The sequence below is a fragment of the Strix aluco genome, chromosome 2 (genome assembly GCF_031877795.1).
Source record: "Strix aluco isolate bStrAlu1 chromosome 2, bStrAlu1.hap1, whole genome shotgun sequence".
NCBI classification, from domain to species: domain Eukaryota; kingdom Metazoa; phylum Chordata; class Aves; order Strigiformes; family Strigidae; genus Strix; species Strix aluco.
This window is the reverse complement of record NC_133932.1, coordinates 111,356,924-111,376,623: the sequence shown is the minus strand read 5'-3', so window position 1 is coordinate 111,376,623 and position 19,700 is coordinate 111,356,924. Positions and strand designations below refer to the sequence as shown.

At 39.2% G+C, this 19,700-nt stretch overlaps 1 protein-coding gene across 5 annotated transcripts; it reads right to left on the bottom strand.

Annotated features, from left to right (window-relative positions):
• Window positions 1–1,499: 1,499 nt before the first annotated feature.
• SPART (spartin) lies at window positions 1,500–19,271 on the bottom strand. Of its 5 annotated transcripts, none has more exons than XM_074815832.1 (10): window positions 19,129–19,257; window positions 12,844–13,676; window positions 11,555–11,752; window positions 10,453–10,557; window positions 8,528–8,657; window positions 7,565–7,759; window positions 6,433–6,591; window positions 6,264–6,354; window positions 5,232–5,292; window positions 3,012–3,150 (listed from the first exon to the last, which is right to left on the bottom strand). In XM_074815832.1, the coding sequence occupies exons 2-9, from the start codon at window positions 13,672–13,674 to the stop codon at window positions 5,232–5,234; spliced, it is 1,770 nt and encodes a 589-aa protein (XP_074671933.1). In that variant the 5' UTR covers window positions 13,675–13,676; window positions 19,129–19,257; the 3' UTR covers window positions 3,012–3,150. The 5 variants fall into 5 exon arrangements, 4 of the variants coding, with proteins under 4 accessions (XP_074671931.1, XP_074671930.1, XP_074671932.1 ...); XR_012622087.1 differs by lacking the exon at window positions 5,232–5,292 and adding an exon at window positions 3,816–3,929 and having other exon boundaries at window positions 3,059–3,150; XM_074815830.1 differs by lacking the exon at window positions 5,232–5,292 and having other exon boundaries at window positions 1,500–3,150; window positions 19,168–19,271.
• Window positions 19,272–19,700: the final 429 nt, after the last annotated feature.

The window sequence follows — 19,700 nt, the reverse complement described above, 5'->3', positions numbered from 1 at the left end:
TTGGGTTTTATTTCTCTCTTTTTGTTATTTTCCTTTTCATTAAATTTATTATTTTATTTCAATTATTAAACTGTTCTTATCTCAACGCATGAGTTTTCTTACTTTTACCCTTCCCATTTACTCCCCCATCTCACCAGGAGGGGAGCAAGCGAGCATGGGGCTTAGTTGCTGACTAGGGTTAAACCACGTCAGCTGGTCAGCATGTTTTAGTGGAAGGTAGTTTTACTGGAAGGTAGTTTTACCAATTCTTTTTAAAGGATTACAGATTTAGTTTGTCAGGGAATATTAAGAAATAGGCTATCCCAAGGTGTTTTTAAATCAGCATTAAACAAACTAACCAACCCTTGGAATCTAGAGAAATCCATTCAAATGCAGGGTTTTAGACTTGAGGCAACAGTGGTTTATACCTACAGAATGATGAAGATGCCAGAGACAGCAGTAGTTTAGAATGACTTGGAGGTCATTAAGAGTAACCTTCTCAAGACAGGATTTGAGACCAATATCCTAGAAGAAAAGACTCTGAATAAATTAATTTAGAAATAGCAATGCATTAGGAAATTGGGTAGCAGTTCACTTGGTAAACAGCATTAGGAAGACTTACTTTTAGGACTGCCATACATCAGATGTTCAGTGTTCAAAGAAGAAACAAACCCCAGCTGGGAGTAGAAAACAAACCTAAGATATGAGGCTTAGGGAGCTTAGTGTGTATAGTGTGTAAAAGGGAGAGCCGAGATAAGGCAGTAAGTGTGTGAAGGCTGTTGTATATGGTGGAGGAAGTGGGGAGAAGCCTATGGATTTGCTGACCTGGGCCCAAGTAGTGACAGCTGTAGCAGGGTAAGTTCAACAGCATAATACTTTCAGCAGTGAGAATTAACTGAACTTTAGAACAATGTAAAAGGGTGTATCATAGTGAAAACTGTAAAATGGGGTAGTATTATTTAAAAAAAAAAAAGCTTTAATCTACTTTGAGACAAATTTGAGAGTCCATGTGAAGAGAACAGCAGGTTGAACAGGACAACAATGCTTGCCTGATACTGAGGGCATTTAAGTCTTTTTTTCCTCAGTATGCTACAACTTGGTCTCTTGAGGACAGTAACACTTTGATCTTAACTGTTGTTTTAATAGAACTTACTGTTCTGATGGTTTATAGATGAAACTAAAGGGCATGAGTTATATGCAAAACCAAAATGGGAGGGAGAAGGAAGATACAAATGCATACATCCTGATTGTAAATGCAGTTCATAACAAAAATGCTTCTGCTACTGTGAAATAGCCTTGAACTGGTTACACTTGCTGGCAAGTGACAGACTGTAGTAACAGAAATTGTTGTAGTGTACTTTTCATGGACCTTTTTAGTCTGAAATATTTTAAACTCTAATTGATGAGCTTGTTTCTAGTAGACATACCTCAATACTGTTCTTTTATTACTTCAGAAGTCTGAGTCTTTCCACTCACTGATCCATACAGTAGCTTCACATCATAAAAAGGCCAAGCACAGATTAACCAACTTTAATTTCATCTTTATTTCCACAAATCAAAGGTACATTTTAAGTGGTTAGACCCTTTGTTTCACATTTCTCAGCCTAAGTACACACCTACAGTAGCTACCACAAAATGTGCACCTATTACCATTCTAATAGACATTAGTTGTTACTGTATTTTTTCAATATGATGCAAATATCATTTGCTAACAACCATTTATAGTTATGTTCTCCATTTACATGAAATGGAGATAAGTTGTAAATTGATGGTGTTCTGTTTGCTGCAGGTCCAGCCAATATTACAATGTGTAGCAGCTTTAAAACTCAATACCGAACTGTTAAAGTAGCAGTGTAAAAGCATCTCAAGGGTTCTACGTATGGAGTTATTTCACACTGCACTAGGAACAGGATGAAAAACCTACACAGTAGTGTCTATTCTATTCCACACACATCTCTTCATTAGAAGGGCTTGTCTTCATACTCTCTAAAAACCTACCTTGTGCAACTATGAATTTAATGGAATAAAGATGCTGACTGTTAGAACTACTTGTTGAAGCAAATACATAATGTCTTCCATTAGGAGGCCATGATATATACTGTGAATCTTTCTGGATTGGCCAAAAAGTACAGAATGCATAGAAGTTCCTAGTGTCCTCTATAGAAACTTTTTACAGAAAAATACTTTAATTTATGAAAAAAACATACTTATCCTCTCTTAATAAAAATCTCAGTTTCAAAGAAAATTTGTATATTCCTTACGGAGTCAACTGGAGAATACATTTTTCTAGAGTTGTAAATACCCTCTTTTAGAAGAAATCCTTGGTATCTTTGGTTTGCTTATATGCTGGAGGGAAAAAAGTTTTAAAGGGATTAACTACCTAGTAACCTGAGGTTCATCTTTCATCTCTTCTAACATGAACTTTGCGTGAGATTAGCTGTTTGGTAGCTGAAAAGGGCAATTCTCTACCAAACAATGAAACACAAAGCTTATTTTAGTAGTGCATATTAAATAAGACAAGGCTGTTTTAGTAAAACTAATTCTTAAGGATGGTTAAAAAACAAAACTAGTAATCTTACTTGTTCCAGAATTAGTAAGCCTATTTGTTCTATATCACCACCTTCTTTATAAATATAAAGTATTACAAAAATATTCACAATAGTATTTCTATATTAATTTATTATCCCACATTATATTTTGAAAAAGTGCTTACAGAGGCAAGTTTATTAACTGCAAACTCCTATCATTCCAGTTCTCTAAAGCCCTGATCAGTTGTTTAAAACCCTTGTTCAATACACAAGGAGTTAAGACAACTTTCATTTGTCCTTCTACAAATGCCCTCCCTACTTTTACATTTTCATGTCAAATTAAGTAATAGTTGCTTGAAAAGTACAGTGTGATTTGTGTTAAATCGCGGATTAGCAATATAGTTACTTCTAAATAGGAAGTTTCATCTCTAATGTAAGGCTTTGAGAAGTATTTCATCAGTGTAATTTTTTATCCTCATCATCCAATACATTATACTCATCTAACACAGCATGGCCGGTTTCCTTTGCAGTTTTCTTTACAACAGCTTTGATACCAATATTGTCAATGTTAAATGCTGTCACACCAACATTGATTGCAGAATTCACAGCGTTGTCTGTAGCATGGCCAGCATCATCTCCATACCTTAAGAAAAACAGCAGTTTTGTAGATTTGTATACTTAGTATTTTAATCTTCACTGGAATTCTTTTGAAAGCAAAAATGCAAGCATTACCAAGAACAAATAATGAGCACACAGCCTGAATGCTTAAAGAATAAAATTAGAAATTACCAAGCCATGTGAGCAAGGGCTGCTCCTCTATCAGGCAGATTATTCTTTAAAGATACCAATATGCTTCTGCCCTTTTTCCTCAAAAAACCTTCCAGTCTTTCTCCCTCCTTCCTCTCTCATTTTGAAGAGTAGAAGGCTTATCTATAGAACCATAAACGTGGGAGAAGTTGTGTGCAATAACCCCCAAGTACTTTTCACCTAAGTTCTTAGGTAAAATTCCTGATACCCTCTATATCACCATGTTAAGTCTGCACAGCTAGACCCTTGCAGCTGCTAAACCTTCTCAGTCTGCATCAAAGGTGGCAGCACTGAGGAGGGAGGGCAAACACTGTCCTACCTTCTCACCTGTTACACAAAAAGGGACCAGAACCACCTCAGGCATATTCTGCCAGAATAGTGCTTGGTTAGTACTTGTCCTGTATCACCTCTGCCTGTGTCTACATGGCTTAACATGATACCATGTCTGGTGTAACAGCAACACGTTGGCACGTTAGTTCAAAGTCACAGAAGTAGACTCACTGAGGTAGTGCACCACTGTGCTCAAGCAAATTAACTCAAGGCAGTCTAACAGGTCTCCTGGGTACACAGAATTGCTGACACAGCTATGCTCGTATGTTGGACGTAGCAAGGTGCCTACAAAAAAATTCCATTGTGCAGTGAAAGCTTATCTGAAGTAACCGGGAATCAATAGAGTGGCAAAGGGGAAGAAGCGAAGCGCGGGGGGAAAGGAGATACGAAACCCCTGAAGGCTCAAGAAAGCTATCTTAAGGATATAATAAAAATTACTAAGAGATAAAACCTCTGGTCTCTCCACTGGGCTGTGCGTCCAGCTTCTTTATGCTCTAGGGGGCAAGTCAGTGGTCTCATATTAATTACTAAACAGTGAAGAAAGGTGCACATCTACACCAGTATAGAGAGCATACTGAAGGAGGACAAGAGTAACTCCAGTTGTTCCAGGCAGCCAGACATTTCCCCAGAGCGCACTGTAATTGGACAAACTAGGCCAAAGGGAAGTATTTCTGGCAGCATCAGCATCCCAGTAGTTAGCAGAGTTACTTTTTCCCTGTGCTTCTTATGACCAGAGATTCTTTGAGGACCTCAAAATAAGGCTAGAGAGAAGCACAGAACATCAAAGAATCCAAAAATCTATCACATTATCAGTGCAGTAGCCACAGCATAATAGCTGGAACCAACAATGAAACCTAATAAAAAGAATTAGTGCTTTTTTGTTTGGTTGGTTTTAATTCTCTCATAGAGTAACAGCCTTGAATCACCAACATCAGATCTGCAGATCACAGAATTAATCTCACAGCAAAATGTAGTATTTGTCAATTTATTAGTTATTTTCACCTCAGGAACATCAGAAGCCAGTTTTATATAGCATTAGTAAAATAGGTAACCTCATTTAAAGTAAGACTATAGCTTATCCAATACAGTTAGATTAACAATTTCTTAATATTTGATAATGGATTTTTCAGTTTGCCCACCTCAATTGCATCATTTGTAACTTTACTTTTTTTTTAAGAAAAAAGTTGGGCAGATGTTGATACTGCAGTTATTTAAATTGCCATAAAAAACCCACCAAGGTAGAAGCATGATACTTTGGCAGAAATATTACTTCTGAAGCTACATTTTCTCCCAATTCTGATCATATGATAAGCATCTCTTTATAATTCCATCCACAAAGGTATTGTAGCTAAGTTTTAGCTCAGTTTTTTGTTGATTTAGAGACACTCTGATGATACCCCTTTAGCTTTGTTTCCATTAAGTGGAATTTAGCTTATTCACTGAAGTATTTTGAGTGGCAGAAACCTTTGTCACTGAAGCAAAAATTAGCTTCCAAAAGAGATGTAGAATTTTAATACATTTATATAGACAGATTTTAAAGATCACATATCAAATATTTCTAACTGTAATTAACTGCAGTTTAATTACTTATTGTTTTTCACTCTTAGTGGCTGTTGACTGCTGATCTCCACATTTCCTATTTTTATATCTAAAACAAAAACATTAATGTGAATTTATGTGAAACGAGTACCAGTACAATACCTTCTGACATTCCTACTGAAAACAAACATTATTAATAAAGCAGCACTGACTAGAACTTCACTGTCTAGCCTCCTATTTGAAATGCACCACAACACAACCCCGAATGCCAGTCCACTTAATACTGTATGCTGATGTTTACCTTGTTGCCTTCTGCTAGTAGCCTGTATGCACTTTCAGCGATCCTTTTTAACGTCTCTTTTGCTACACTTACCACTGATTCCATTTAACCTACTATTGCACTTTTTTGAGGGGTGCATTTCATACGTTTTGCAGTTACTTCAATATATTCCCTTATTCTCCACAGCATCTTCCACTACATGCACTCAACTTTGGTCTTTCCATCATCTTAGTAACATCTTAATCGCAACTGTTATTATGTTCTTCCCCTATTATCTTTTTCTAAGAACATCCGCGTTTTGCAAGTTGAGGCTATCCTATTACTGCTGTTATTGCTATTTATGCCATATATTTCCTTACCAATTTTCTTTTCTATACCTCCTCACTTTAGTCAAACCTGCTGATAGATGAAATTCTTCCATCTTTATTAAATTTAGCTAAGTTTACATAAATTCAGGTTCAGAGCTGAGAGGTTTAAACCAGTAACCTTTTTTACCATGACATTATACTGTAGAACAAAGATATAAATCTGAACATTATTTGTAAGATAGCCTGAAGCTGTAATACTTTTCGAAGAGAGCTAAAAAAATACTTACCACAATCATTTACGTATTTCATATTTTTACTTACAGGAGGTGCTCATTACTGAACACTTATCTGCTTTGCTCTAATTATGCAGCATGTGATAAGCTGCTATTTCATCACTTAGCTTCCCTACACTTCCATAAGCTTTTTTTTTCCAGTATTCAAACACAATGACAATATGCTGTAGAAAATGAAACCAATCAAAACATAACTTACTTGTATTTGACAGTTTTTACAGTCTCGGTTGAAACACTTTTAGCAATGCACTTCGCTGCACTTTCTAAACCTTGCCACACTGTTGCAAACCCTGAAAAAATTAACAGCTTATTTGAGTTCATAGCATTGAAAAGTATGCAATTAAAAAAGTATAAGCAATTTTTATTACCTTGAATTCCACTTGCTGCTACCACCAGAGCACCATCAAAAGTGGATTTGCCATCTTTATCTTTCTTAAGGGATTCTGGAACTAATTTGCTGCCATGCTTCTTCATGTGTGGAGCCAGCTCCTTTCCGACACAGCTTGCTATGGAACACACTCCCTCAACTACCATAAAACAACAGTATGCAGATTATTTAGTAAGAACATAGAACATCTTTCTTTAAGAGCCCTTACTCCTAATTAAAAGTAAGCTTCACTGAAGTCTTAAGTGTTACTTTTATTTAAATACGCTTATTTGAAAGACAGACTTTAATCCATGCTTAACTACCCAACTGATACCGAAGCAACCTTATTTTTCCGATTCTGCACAGCTCCAATTCCTAAGAAACAAATAAGGTTGGTCTTACGGCTAAAACACTTGAAAAGAAATACATACACGTCTCGCACTCAAATTTCAAGAAACTGTTTCTATTGCTTTGTTATTCCCAACTTGCAGATGGGGAACAAGCTGTTTCTTTCCTGACTGGCCTTCTGGAGAAGTCTTTCTTACCACCATTCCAGCTCTTCAAAGTAGTTTTATAACATCCAGCACAATTTGCTTTTAAACTTGGATGAGTCACTAGTCGCTAAGTATAAACATTAATGCAGATAAATAACAGAATGAAGTTACTGAGAGCTGCTAGGGTTACCAAGCACCTGTGAACACCAAGCTGTTTCTATCTGAAAGTTTATACATAGTCTAATAGACTTGTTTCCGATGTGCATATTTAAAAATATGTGCACACACGTTCTCTAGTGGTACAATATGTTAGTAACCAGTGACAGTACATAGTTATCAACTTAAGAAGAAAAGAGACACACCATTTTGAATCAACTGTCTAAAACTTAGAAAAGCGTGCTGAACTGAAGAATGTACGGACTATTCTTTTAGGAAAGGAAAAGATGCCTCAAGGCTATATAATAAATACTAGTCCTAAAGCACGTCTCTCACAGGGGGTAACTAGGCACAAACTACTGATCTCTGGATTTCATCAGGTCAATCTATTTAGTTCATTGGCTAGAGAAATCAGCTCTCATTTTACAGAATATTTATTATTTAAGGCAAAAGTACAACATACTATGAGATGGAAATTTTTACCTAAGAACTGGCTGACTTTCACAGCTCCTCCTGTAGCCTGTTTTGCTACATGAAGTCCCTTTGCCACAGTTGGGTTGACTTCTAGAGGTTTTTCTTCTGGTTGAATGTGTTCTCGCAGTTTAGAAGCTCCTTTGTGGATAGCTTTGCCAGTATATTCTGCTCCTTTTATTAGGCCCCAGCTTACCCAAGATGCACCTTCAAGGCAAAAATTGTTTTTTCTTAGAATGTACAATTTTACAGACAATGATTCCTACAGCTTTCCCTCCTCTGCCTCTGCAACACTGACTTTAGAAAGATTCCTGATGACACAGTCTGCAATTATAATCTTCCCTGAATGGGCCAGCATGAATTCCTGCAGTGATTTCTGCTCCTACACCACCCACGTTTTTTCAATTCACTTAAGTTTAATACAGCCAGCCCTCATCCAAATGTCAGCTTCATAGAGATACTCAGTTTTTTAATAGATATCCAAGGTCCAGCTGGGTCACAAGGGACAGAACTGCACATCTCAATGCTATTAACATTCTGAAAATGTACAACCCAACCCTCTAGCCCTCCTAGCAGGTTCATGGGTACTACAGTTGGTCATTAGTGTATTCCAATGGTTCTCAGAAGTAAAAGAGTGTTTATCTGCAGAAATCACAATAGATGCCTGCTTTAATATAACTGCTCATACAGGAGTAAAATTGTTCTATCATAGTGGTTTGAGTCACAGGGGGTAATATCTTAACATACAGTCAAATGAGGAGCCTAACTCATTCGCAGTGAACAAGACTGTTGGGAATGGATTTAAATTCTGCACTGTTTTTATAAAGCTTAAAGTATCCTTTAGATGATCACAACTGGAACTGGTGAACAACTACTTCTGACCACTCAGCTTCTACCAGCACACATGCATTTAGGAGTTTTAAATGTTACTTACAGACGTTTATATTCAACACAATCCTCTTATTACAACAGTACCTGACAAGATTCCATGGGCAACTTTCTCACTCCACTCTGGCAACTCTTTCTGATTTTCTGCTCCTTCAGGTTGTGGTTGGATACGTACAGTCTGAGGCAAGTTAACTGTATCACTAGAGGCTTCTGAAGGCTAACAAGTGAAAGTAAATACATGAGAACCTACTTCACAACATATCATCAGGATTTCTGGTTTAAATCATACAGCTCCATTATCAAATAATGCTAATGTTGCATATTCCTTGGGTAAGTGTACAGAAACTCAAGGGAAATTTGTGATTCAATTACTTTTGCACAGAAATGCTATGCATTCAAAAAAGCTTACGAGACAGCTCAGCATTTTCTGTACACTTTCTTCATCCAGTTACAATGAAAAGATTTGCTTGCCAGTATGGCCATATGGTCAAGTAGCTAAGTAGGGAAAACTTATGGTGCAAGTTAACTAGCAAAAAAGAGACGAGACTTGTGCATCTACCATTTTTATCTTCTCAGAGGGAAGTCAACTCTGTTGTTATTAAATATGGGAACTGCAGTCTTTGGTCAGAGAATCCAGCTGCACTAAAAGAATGCAGCTGTTCTGGTTGTTTTGTGCCTCATCCTCTCCTCCCAAACTCAAAAAGAAAAGACATTATTCATTCTATGTGCTGTTGATGCTTTTGCAGACTGGCACAGCCAAGGAAGACATCAAGCTGTGCATGATACTGCTCCCCATTTAAAGCTGGGTGGATAGGTTCTGTGTGATTTCATGTCAAATACTAGTGTCTGGAGTAGATGTTAATTATTCAAATATAGCAACCACCACTACAGTCTGGTTAGTGCTTCTAAAATGCGTAACATCGCACAGTTCACAGACAATGTATAATTAAACTTTAATTACAGAAAGCAAAAAAAATGTAATAGATTTAGGATTTTGTTAAGATTCTATTTTTAGGACTTTTCCAATGTAAAAGTAAGAAACCCTAACACTTCAAGTGGTTAATGATGGATAGAAAGAAAAAAACCTTTTTGTTTAGTCCAGAAGAGGCTAAATGAAAGCATTCATGGGTGAAACCTATAAGCAAAATATAATACACAATATAATATTTGATATTACATGGAATTCTTAGATTCCCCTGAAATATTTACTGGAAATAAAAGCAGGGTATTGCACAAAGATGACTGTTGCAATAAAACAAAACAAAACCAACATACAAAACAAAACCAACATTAACAGAAAAGAGTAGATTAAGACTTAGAAGGTTGCTACGCAGGTGGTTAACAATGTATCACTGACATGTACCCTATCATCAATTACTGCCTAACAGCAGTGTGAAATCTCATGTTCAAAAAATGTTTTCAGCATGTGACCAAAACACTGTGGGGGGTGGGCAGGAGAAATAACCTTAATACATACCTACAGCTGCAAAACAAACAAAAAAATCCCAATAACAAAACCCCAACAAACTATGTTCCAGACATAATTTAGTTACACCACAGTTTGGGTCACTATAGAAAAACAGTCAACAAGACTTCTAAGGACTATACTAAGGAGCAGAAATGGATTCTCTAGTAAGGCAGGTGACTCAGTACTATAATTACATTAAATATAGTTGTTAATTAGATCCTCATGAGTACTATGTAAAACAGACACATGAAGTGGCCATCAGACTAGGCTCTGAAATATTTGTGCTATATCACAGTTTTTAAAACACCAGAAATCTGCTAGTTCGCAAAACGTGGTAGCCTGCAGTAACTGAATCAGCTCCTAACAAAACAAACAAACAAAACCAACAACAACAAAAAAAAGACCACCACAGAGCACAGCATACATTGCCGCTGTCAATCAAGTCTGGAATCTCAGCAGTTCTAACATGTATTTCAGTGACAATTTTTTTTTTTTTTTTTTTTTTTTTACTACAGAATGTTTGAATCACCGTCCTGGAATTTACCTGGACTTTGTGGCCAGACATCTGTTTAAATTTATCTTCAAAATGCGCTCTCTCAGTTGCTGGGAGCTCTGAAGATAACCCTACTCTCTCATGGGATCCTGGCACCTGTGACATCATATCAGGGAACATTAACAAAAACAGGGAATTTTAGGACAATAAGGAACTAATGAGATATCAAATTTGAACTATTTGTATGCAGGAAAGATGACAGAATTTTATCCAGTAAGTCCTGCACGGAAACATCACATAATTCTGTTGTATTTTTTCCTTTAAAGTAAAAATTAGTGGCTTCCTGTGCTAGTGAAATTCCCTGCTGAACTCAATAGAACTCTGCCCACATGGCATGCTGAAAACTGGTCCTTCATCATCACTGCATTGAAATCTTGGTGATTCAACAACATTCTATTTTTCATGAAAAGATATAATCTTGCTATGAGCTTTTAAGTAGTTATTGATTACCATTCTTCCTGAAAAATGGTGCTCCAGTGCTCTTACAGTAACATTTTCACCTTCTTTCTGGTCGCTGTATCTTATTGCACCTTTGTTAAGACTACTTTTTTTTCTATTTACTCTGTCAACATCTTACTGCAATACGGTGCTAGATTATCTTATTTTGAGATCCCATTTGAAGGCAGATTTTTGAGGTACACACTACTTTCACAGGTCTTCTCTGGAGCGGCTTAACATTCTTGAACTGTAAACACATTTGGGCACAATATTCCAAGAATGGTATCATCAAAACTACACATAAAGTGTGTGCATGTGTCTGCACACACACAGGAAGAAATGTGCTTTCTCCTGAACACAGATTTTCATTTTGGGTCCTATATTATCTTTTGGAAAAATAGGCAGAATACACAAAATGGTCTCCAATTCCTCTCTGCGCTTACAACTTAGTATTTTAAAATTTCTGTCCTCCCATCTCACAGGGATCACAGTTTCATTACTAGGTTGCTTAATCTTGACTCTTTAGCTACTTCTCAACTGGTGAGCTTAACAAGCAAGACACAGAACTCTGTAGTTTTACACAACTGTAAATGGAAGAATATAGACCATTTACACCTTTTCTTATTGGCTTAGAACAGGCAGCCCAGAGATTTACTTGGATTCGAAGGTCAGACATCTGTTTTAAGAGATCCTCAAACAGCTCTCTGTCAGCTGCTGGAAGTTCTGAAGACAGCACTACTCCCACGTAGGACCCTGGTATCTGGGACATCGTGTCAGGGAACATGTAGACTCCAGTATTGCAGCACAGAACAGGAGACTGGTTACACATTAGAGGATACAACCAGTCACAAACCTAGAAAAGATAAGTACATAAAGGAATTAAAGGATCCTTTTAAAAAGAAAGGCAGAACGTACTGATAAGCACCACAAACTTGATTTTCCATAAAGTTGAATAAGAAAAATAAAAAAGCCTTATACTATCTTGGAAAAAACAAAAAATCTACATGACTGTGGAAATATCATTCTTGATTAGTTCTGACAGTCTAATATTGAAAAAATACTAATTTTCACAGGACTAGAATTCAGTCTGGTATTCTCTTAACTGAGGTCTAGTCTTGAGGCCCAGATGTAGAAGTAGATGAAAGGCACTGCCAAACAAGTCAGGATTCACATCACCTGCAACTTCCTGTAGATCTCAGGACAGGTTTATATGACAGGATAAAGAGAACGTATGGCTGTCACTGGCTGACTGTTGAAAGCTGCTAACACAGGTGGAGGTGAACCAGCAGACCCAAAACCAGGAAGCAGTTTTTATTTTCCCTCCAAGTTTCCCCTTTGCTGATGAGACTTCCGACAGCCAATCTTAGCAGCAACAAGGAGATCCAAAGTCAGAAACCAGACCAGAAACACAATGTATGTTACAGAACATGCCCACATGAAGCAAGCACGGACTGAAAAAATCCAAATAATGCATCTTCTTTATTTGTAGCTCAGAGTCTGGATTAACTCGGGCCCTCAAGTTTCAAATTATCAAGTTGTCCTAACTGCAACAGCTTATCTCTAGTTGAGACTGGAGTGGGTAGTGCACAACCCTGTTTTACACTGACGTGTTACAATAGGTGAATCAACATGTCTTCTCTATGTGAGGAAAGGGAAGTTAATTTTATGAAATGAAAATACATGTTAAGTCAACTCCTTTGGAAAACAGAATTCACCAGAACAATCAGCACTCGACAACCTTGGGAAGACACAGAGGTGATTTTCACAGAAGAAGTCATAAAAGTGTACATTTACAGAAAACCATTTTTCCAACAGCTATAACATCCTTCATATTATCACACAGAGATTTAGGCTCAGAAGAGCAAGAACTTAAGAAGATTGCCTTTTAAAGTTTTATGACAGTTCTTGAAATTTAATTAAAGGAGAAAATTATCTTCCTGTTACCTGAAGAAATGCAGGTGGACGATTCTGGGCCGTCTCACTATCTGTATCCAAGAACTTCACAATGCGTAGATATCCAGGATACGAAGGAGCACTAACCTGCCCATCAGGAGTCACAAAGAATATCTGTACTCCTTGGGGAATCAAGATCAGCTCATCTGCATCCACTCCCAGGTTTTCAAGGGGAGGTGGCTGAGTACACTTACTGTAGTAGTCCTCACCTACAGAAGAAAACTCCCCAGAGTCTGTGCCATAAGACACAGTAAAATGGCCATTGGTAGCTTGAGGAGTATAGGCAGGAGGTGCTTCATTTGGCAGACAAAGAGGTTTTGCAGATGATGGACTCATAGCTCCAGTTTGCCCCTGGCTCACAGTTGCAACACTTCCATCTGCTGCAGGTGGCTGACGTGGTAGGAACAGAGAATTAGGGGCTGGGGGTCTTTCTGGCTTTTCTTTGGAAGGAATGGATGGGTACAGCTTGGACACCCCAGCAGGGGCATCCATTGCAGCAGGACTTGCTTGTACGGGTGGGGTGTTTTGTTCTAGAATGCCGAGTCGAGCATGAACATTTCGGAGCGTCTCCCTCATCTTCTGTTGCATTTGCCTGGCAGACTCCCACTGGGACCCGACACATGCAGGGCCCTGCGATGGAATGCTAACTCCTCGGAGCAAGTGGTCAAGCCCTTGCTTATAATAACTTCTTGCCTCTTCCTTCTGACCCAGTTCATCTGTATTCAGTCCTTTATTGATAAAAATAAAGGCTTTCCTGTACTCTTCATTAATAGCTTTAATATTTGCATCTTCTTGCATAACTGGACCCTGCAGTTGTTCCATTACTGCAAATTAGAATAAAAATTAGTAAGAGTATCCATAAGATGAAGCCAAACAAAGTTTACCTTAGAACAAAATTCCTTCCAATTGGTTTCTAATGATGACCATACTGTATATATTAGCAGAAAGCTATCTAGTTGCTTGGTACAGTGTCTGGTAAGTTATGGTAATCTCAACCTTCAGATTTAGAATACATGATTCCAAGACAGCAAGGAATTTATAATCATCACATCTAGTTACATCACAGACATGTATTTCTTAAATGTTAAACATCTGGAGAATACGGACATGCCTGATACTAAACTTTCCATCTTAAAAAGTATTAAACCAGTAGGAAATAGTAGAGTAAAAAAATAATTTAAAAATCTAACTTAACTTTTGATAATATTTTTTAAAAAATCTCTAAGGTATTAAAAAAGTTCAGTTAACATTTTGTCTATTTAAATAAAAGATGAACTCAGTACATTTTTATTTAAATAATTTAAGGGAAAGCACTCAACAGATTTAAACATATTTTGATAAACTTCAACTAACATCAACACACAGAACCAGCAAGAAAATACTCTGAACAGTTAAAGCTGTGCTTTACAAAATGAAAATAGGGAATTACTTATTTCCTTTACAGTGTTTATAAAGTGAGAAAGACAACTGGTGTTTTCCCTTCCTTGCTCCCCGGGTGACAAAAACTTGGAAGTATCAAGATGTACAAAAGGTTGCAGGTTCTGTCTATCTTGGAATGTATTCCTCAAACTGCCTCATGTGTACTTCAACAACTGAAGAGCCAAAAATAATCCAATAGTTTTATCTGAACTCTAAAACGCGTAAAATCACTGTTTCAACTGAATGCAGGTCTTCAGTCTTAGCCAAATGCAGCAAATACAAATCATTCTTGGACTAAGACAGTGTTTACAACACGCAATGTACAAAATTCCAGTGGTATTTTTTCCTGACAATGTTGAGAGGCATTGTCAGTTCAGAAAAATCAGGTTATTATACTAGAAGAGAATAATGATCATGAACAACAAAAATAGGATACTATATAAAAATGAAAGAGCATGCATTTTCAAGAAACCAATGATTCTCTGCTGTAAGCTGGATGGAAGAAAGGAGAAAAATCTAGCGACATCTGTCAATCACAATGATAGCAAGCTACAGAAAACATGGGGGCAAGTAAAATCCAAAGTGAAAAAATAAAAATACTTCCATTACACATACAGCACCATTAATGCCACTGAACACAGCATTGGTGAGACCTCACACAATGCTGAGCCACATTCAAGAAAGCTGCACCAGAATAGGAAAGGCTGTGCAGAAGGTTACTGATTTTTTCTGGTGAATCAATTACTTTTCCTTTGAGAGAGGTAAGTTTGGCTTACCAACCCAATAAACCACTAAATCAAATTGGATTAGTCTCTATAAATATACTGGATGAAAAGAAGAAAGTAAATCAGGAAAGAAGAAAAGAACTATTGAAGTCCAAACTTTTAATAAAATCCTGAAATAGTATCTACATTTAAGTTTATTTAACGTCTCTTCTTGTTTTAGTCTAACTATCAATAAAGTAAATATATATATATATAATCTGGAAAATATCCTCCTTCTATGCCAACAAAAACAGAGAAACTTAAGAACTGCAGGTCATAAAAATATTTTAAGGAGGCCAAGATGGAATACCATGCTCTACTCCACATCCTTTATGATCAAAATGCATACAGTACTTATGTGACTAATGCATCTGCAGTCACATGACAGAAGTGCCATGTAATCTGGAACACATCTGTATTTTTATGATGCGACAGAATCCAATTTCATGCAAAAGACAAAATGTGTGATTTCAGTCCAATGACAGACAGGTCATAGGAATATGACAGGGATGGCTTGAGAAGGCAGCCCATGTGGAGCAGATCAGCAGTGACTCAAGCCACCAGGCTCACTGCCCATTCCCCATCACGTAGCAGAAAAACAGATCTTGGGCCGGAGGGGATTTTTCTGGTTGACTGCAGTCACTTGCTGCCAACAGGCTCGGCATCTTTGATTAAAGCTGAAGAATGCTACCAGCATAAAAATAAGCGTATAGTTAATACCCACCAAGGACATCAAGTTCAGAAGTTAGAAGCATACTCACCAGCACAACAACAAACAATTATAATGGAAGTAACTGGAAAGAACTCTAACAAGTTTGCAAATACAGCTCGATCCTTACATGAAAGATTATACTTAACTATGTGATATATATTTTATGATCTAGACATTGACCACTTAAGATATACATAGTCAAATTATTTGCTAGCAAAAAAACCTAGGGACTCCCAAACTACATCATATTGGGTCAACACTTGTATTTGCTAATGAAAAATCCCTTTGTCCTTTTAAGAAGGGTTTAAAGGTGAAAAACAATTTAACAGTAAAGAACTCTGATTTAAAAATTATTGTAGGTTTCCAAAACACAGAAAATGTTTAGAAGACTGAGACAGACAAGTTTAACCTATCATCACAGTTTACTTCTTTATGAGCAAAATTTAGTGTTCTGACATTTTTAGTGCCTGTGTATCCAATTCTGTAAAAAGTCTGTTCTTAAGGCTTACAGTGAACAATTCATTTGTTTGAACACAACTGCAGTACACAATAGTCTACTCTGCCTCACGTTTTTTGATTTGTTTTTGCTGGTGGGCGGCTAAGGCAAAGATACTTTACAGATTTTAAATAATTCTTTTGCTAGTGATCATTATTATATAATCATAGAATGGTTTGGGTTAGAAGTGGCCTTAAAGATCATCTAGTTTCAACCCCCAAGAAGAGACATCAGGTAAAATTCTAAAGGCATAGCTACATTTCATCTTAATTGTGAATTAATTTACTATTCACTCTACGCTTGTCATACTGCCAACACCACTGTTCTTGCTAAAGCTCAGTCTTTATTAACACTAGAAAAGGTCTGAGAAAATGGAGATGTCAGCATGATCAGTGTATATACAGCACTAGTGCGTGGCAGAGATACAAAAGCTGTCTCAGCAATTCAGAAGAGTGCAAGTGTTGAAACTCATCTCTGATTGATTGAAACATCCCAAGTTTGCAGTGTATGTACAGTACAGTTACCACCCAACTATGCATTTGGGTGCACTCGGAAATGGAGGAAGGAATTCACAGTAGATTTTAAGTTTAACAAGAGATAACAGAAAGTCATCCTGAAGAGCTGAATTTAATTCAGTCATTAATTTATTAAAATTAATACAAAATAACGGATGGTATAAGGTAAATAAGCAAACTGGATTGCTCCCTCACAACACAGGAAGTATTCTCTGAAACAGAACATTTAAGAAGCAATCTGTTCATATGCAAGGAAGATCCTCAGTCAGTGTTATTTTCAATGTATGCTCTTAATACGGTATTTAAGTGCCCTGCATGTTTTAATATTTATCTGTAATCCATTTCTCTGCACAACGCAGAGTCTTATTTCCTCTGTTTTAAAGCTGGAATGAATGTCAAAGTGCATATGAGAGCACCACAAACCAACCTTTGGTCCTGCAGCTGGTACAGATTGGCCCAGATCTGTACCACGTAGTGCTGAATAAGATTTAGAGGAACTTGTCCTGGAGAAAGCTGGTCCAAAACAGCACTAAGAAAAGAGCTAATGGGCACTGTAGATAATGACAGATTAATCCTGTGCTCGAGCTCATTCCTTGGCCCTTTTTCATTTATCAGTACAGATATACTCTGTGGTTTTAAGTGACTAGACCAAGGGAGGCTACAGTGCAACAGGGAAACTTGAGTTCAGTTTGATACTGTAAGTTAGCATCTCAACTATCGGGCTGACCATCCTTCCTCTGAAGCAGCAAACCCTACTTCATTAAAAAATAATGTATATTTTAAAAAGAAGTAGCTCAATGGTAGATCTTACTGCCAGAAGGTAAACATTAAGCCTAACGCTTATTAAGAGGATTAAATATCCTGACTGACAGAGGTAGGACACTCTTTCCAACTCGCTATTTTTGAAACCTGGGTGGCGTTGGGGAGGAAAAAGCAAAACCAAAACAAGCCCCTTAATCCAAGAGCTCTCCCTATATGACAACTGTTTTTCTATCAGCCACTGATTTCAAAGGTGAAGAGGATGAAGGAGAACTACATGCCGACAGAATTGTTTAAGCCTTATTGCTGTAGGGAAAGAGCAATGAAGAAAGCCTTAGTAACTTTCAAGAATTGAGAACAAACTGAATTAAAACAAACGCTATAAAGGATTTAAACCAATACAAGCCAGGTACTAGCTGATAAATTCACACTTTTTTTCTTTTAGTTTATTTAATTGTTTAAAGTAGACCTTAAATTTTTCATTAAGTGGTGGCCTACTGCTAGTTTTTACGCAGCTAAGGCTAGATAGTATCACTGACTAGATAGCAGAGAAAGTCAGTGATCTGATCTAACATGATAATTCTTACTTTCAAAATTACTAAAGACTTCAATAAACTCCCATCTTCTGACATTTCAACACATGCCATCTTCTCAGGCTGGTACCCCAGCACCTACATTCACCCACCCACTACTGCTATCTCAAGCATTTTTTTGTCCAAATAAATGGACTTCCCTCCTAACTCCTTGGTCTGTATTTCCATCACATGCTCTCGAACACAGAGCTTTTAGGCTTTGAGTGCCTACCTGGCACTTCCCTAAAAACGAAAGTGAAAAACCAGTAGGGCAGATAATTCTCTTCATCATGCAGCTGTGCTGTCCAGCACTTGTATTTTTCACAGCACTGAAGTCCAAAGACATGGTCACTATCTACCATCTGTGGCCAAAGATTCTGTCAACATCATGGAAAATTTAGTTTTACGCAAGATTGCTATTTAATACTTTTTCATTAACTGTGTGCCTGCCAGCTTCCAATCTCTGCCAATTTTTCCATATTCAAACAACTCAAGCCCAAACTGTCCGGCATGAATCTTTTCAAAAAAGACAAAATACAAGGCGCGGTTTTCCAAAGTATTTTGACAAGTAACCTCTCAGTTCCACGAGGAGACACTCGAAAAATTCTTTATCATGGCTACTTTAACCTGGCCTAATCACACCCCCCCCGCCGCTGCTCCCCCGCCTCTCCCTGGCATCAGAGCTCGCGTTGGTGAGGCGGCACCTTCCCCTCACCAGCCCCGACCGCCGCTCGCCCTGCAGCGCAGGGGCGCGGAGACTCCCAGCTCCTCCGGGGCCAGCCCGACCGCGCCGCCGAGATGCGGGGCCGCCGAGATGCGGGGCCGCCGCGCCTGCCGGCCGGCCTCCACCGCTCCTGCAGCCAGAGGACCCGGGCGCCGTCACCACCACCCCCCCAGGCCCTGCCCGGGCCCGCGCCCCGGCTCCCCGCCGCTCACGCCGCCACCCCCGCCCCGCGCTGACCGCAGCACCGCCCCCCCGCACTTCTCCGGGAGGAGCCCCCGCCAGCCCGGGGAGGGCCGACCCCGCGGCCGCGCTCACCGCGCCAGGCCCCGCTCGCCGCGCCGAGCCGCGCCGCACCTCGGCCCGGGCCGCCTGCGCCGCCACCTCACGGGTCAGGCGGCAGCGGGCGGGGCCGCCGGCACGCGACTGGAACGTCACCGAGCGCCCGTGGCGGGGGCGGAGCGGGACGGGCGGCGGCGGCCGCCGAGGGGCTGCGGCGGCAGCTGGGAGCCGGCGGGCCCGTGGTGGCTTCTGGGCAGGGGAGGCGCCCGCGGCGGGGCGGGAGCCCCTCGGCAGCGCTGTCCGGGGCTGGGGGCGGCGGGCGTGAGGAGAAGGGGTTCTAACAGCTTGGTTATCTTGCTTTACCAGTTTAATTATTAAAAGGTGTTTCATGTTGTTGTGATCATATTGGTTGTGACCCGCGACCTCCCCCGACTCCATCTCCTGTCGGGAAGAAGGAGCACACGCTCTCCTGCCGCTCCGTCACCCCGGCAGCGGCGGCGGCCGCGGCCTGGGCCCAGGCGGCAGCGACGGGGGCGCGCGAGGCGGCGGCGCGGGCAGTGCCTGTGCTGTGCGGGCAGGCCTTGGGGCTGGCCCTGCCGGACACGCCG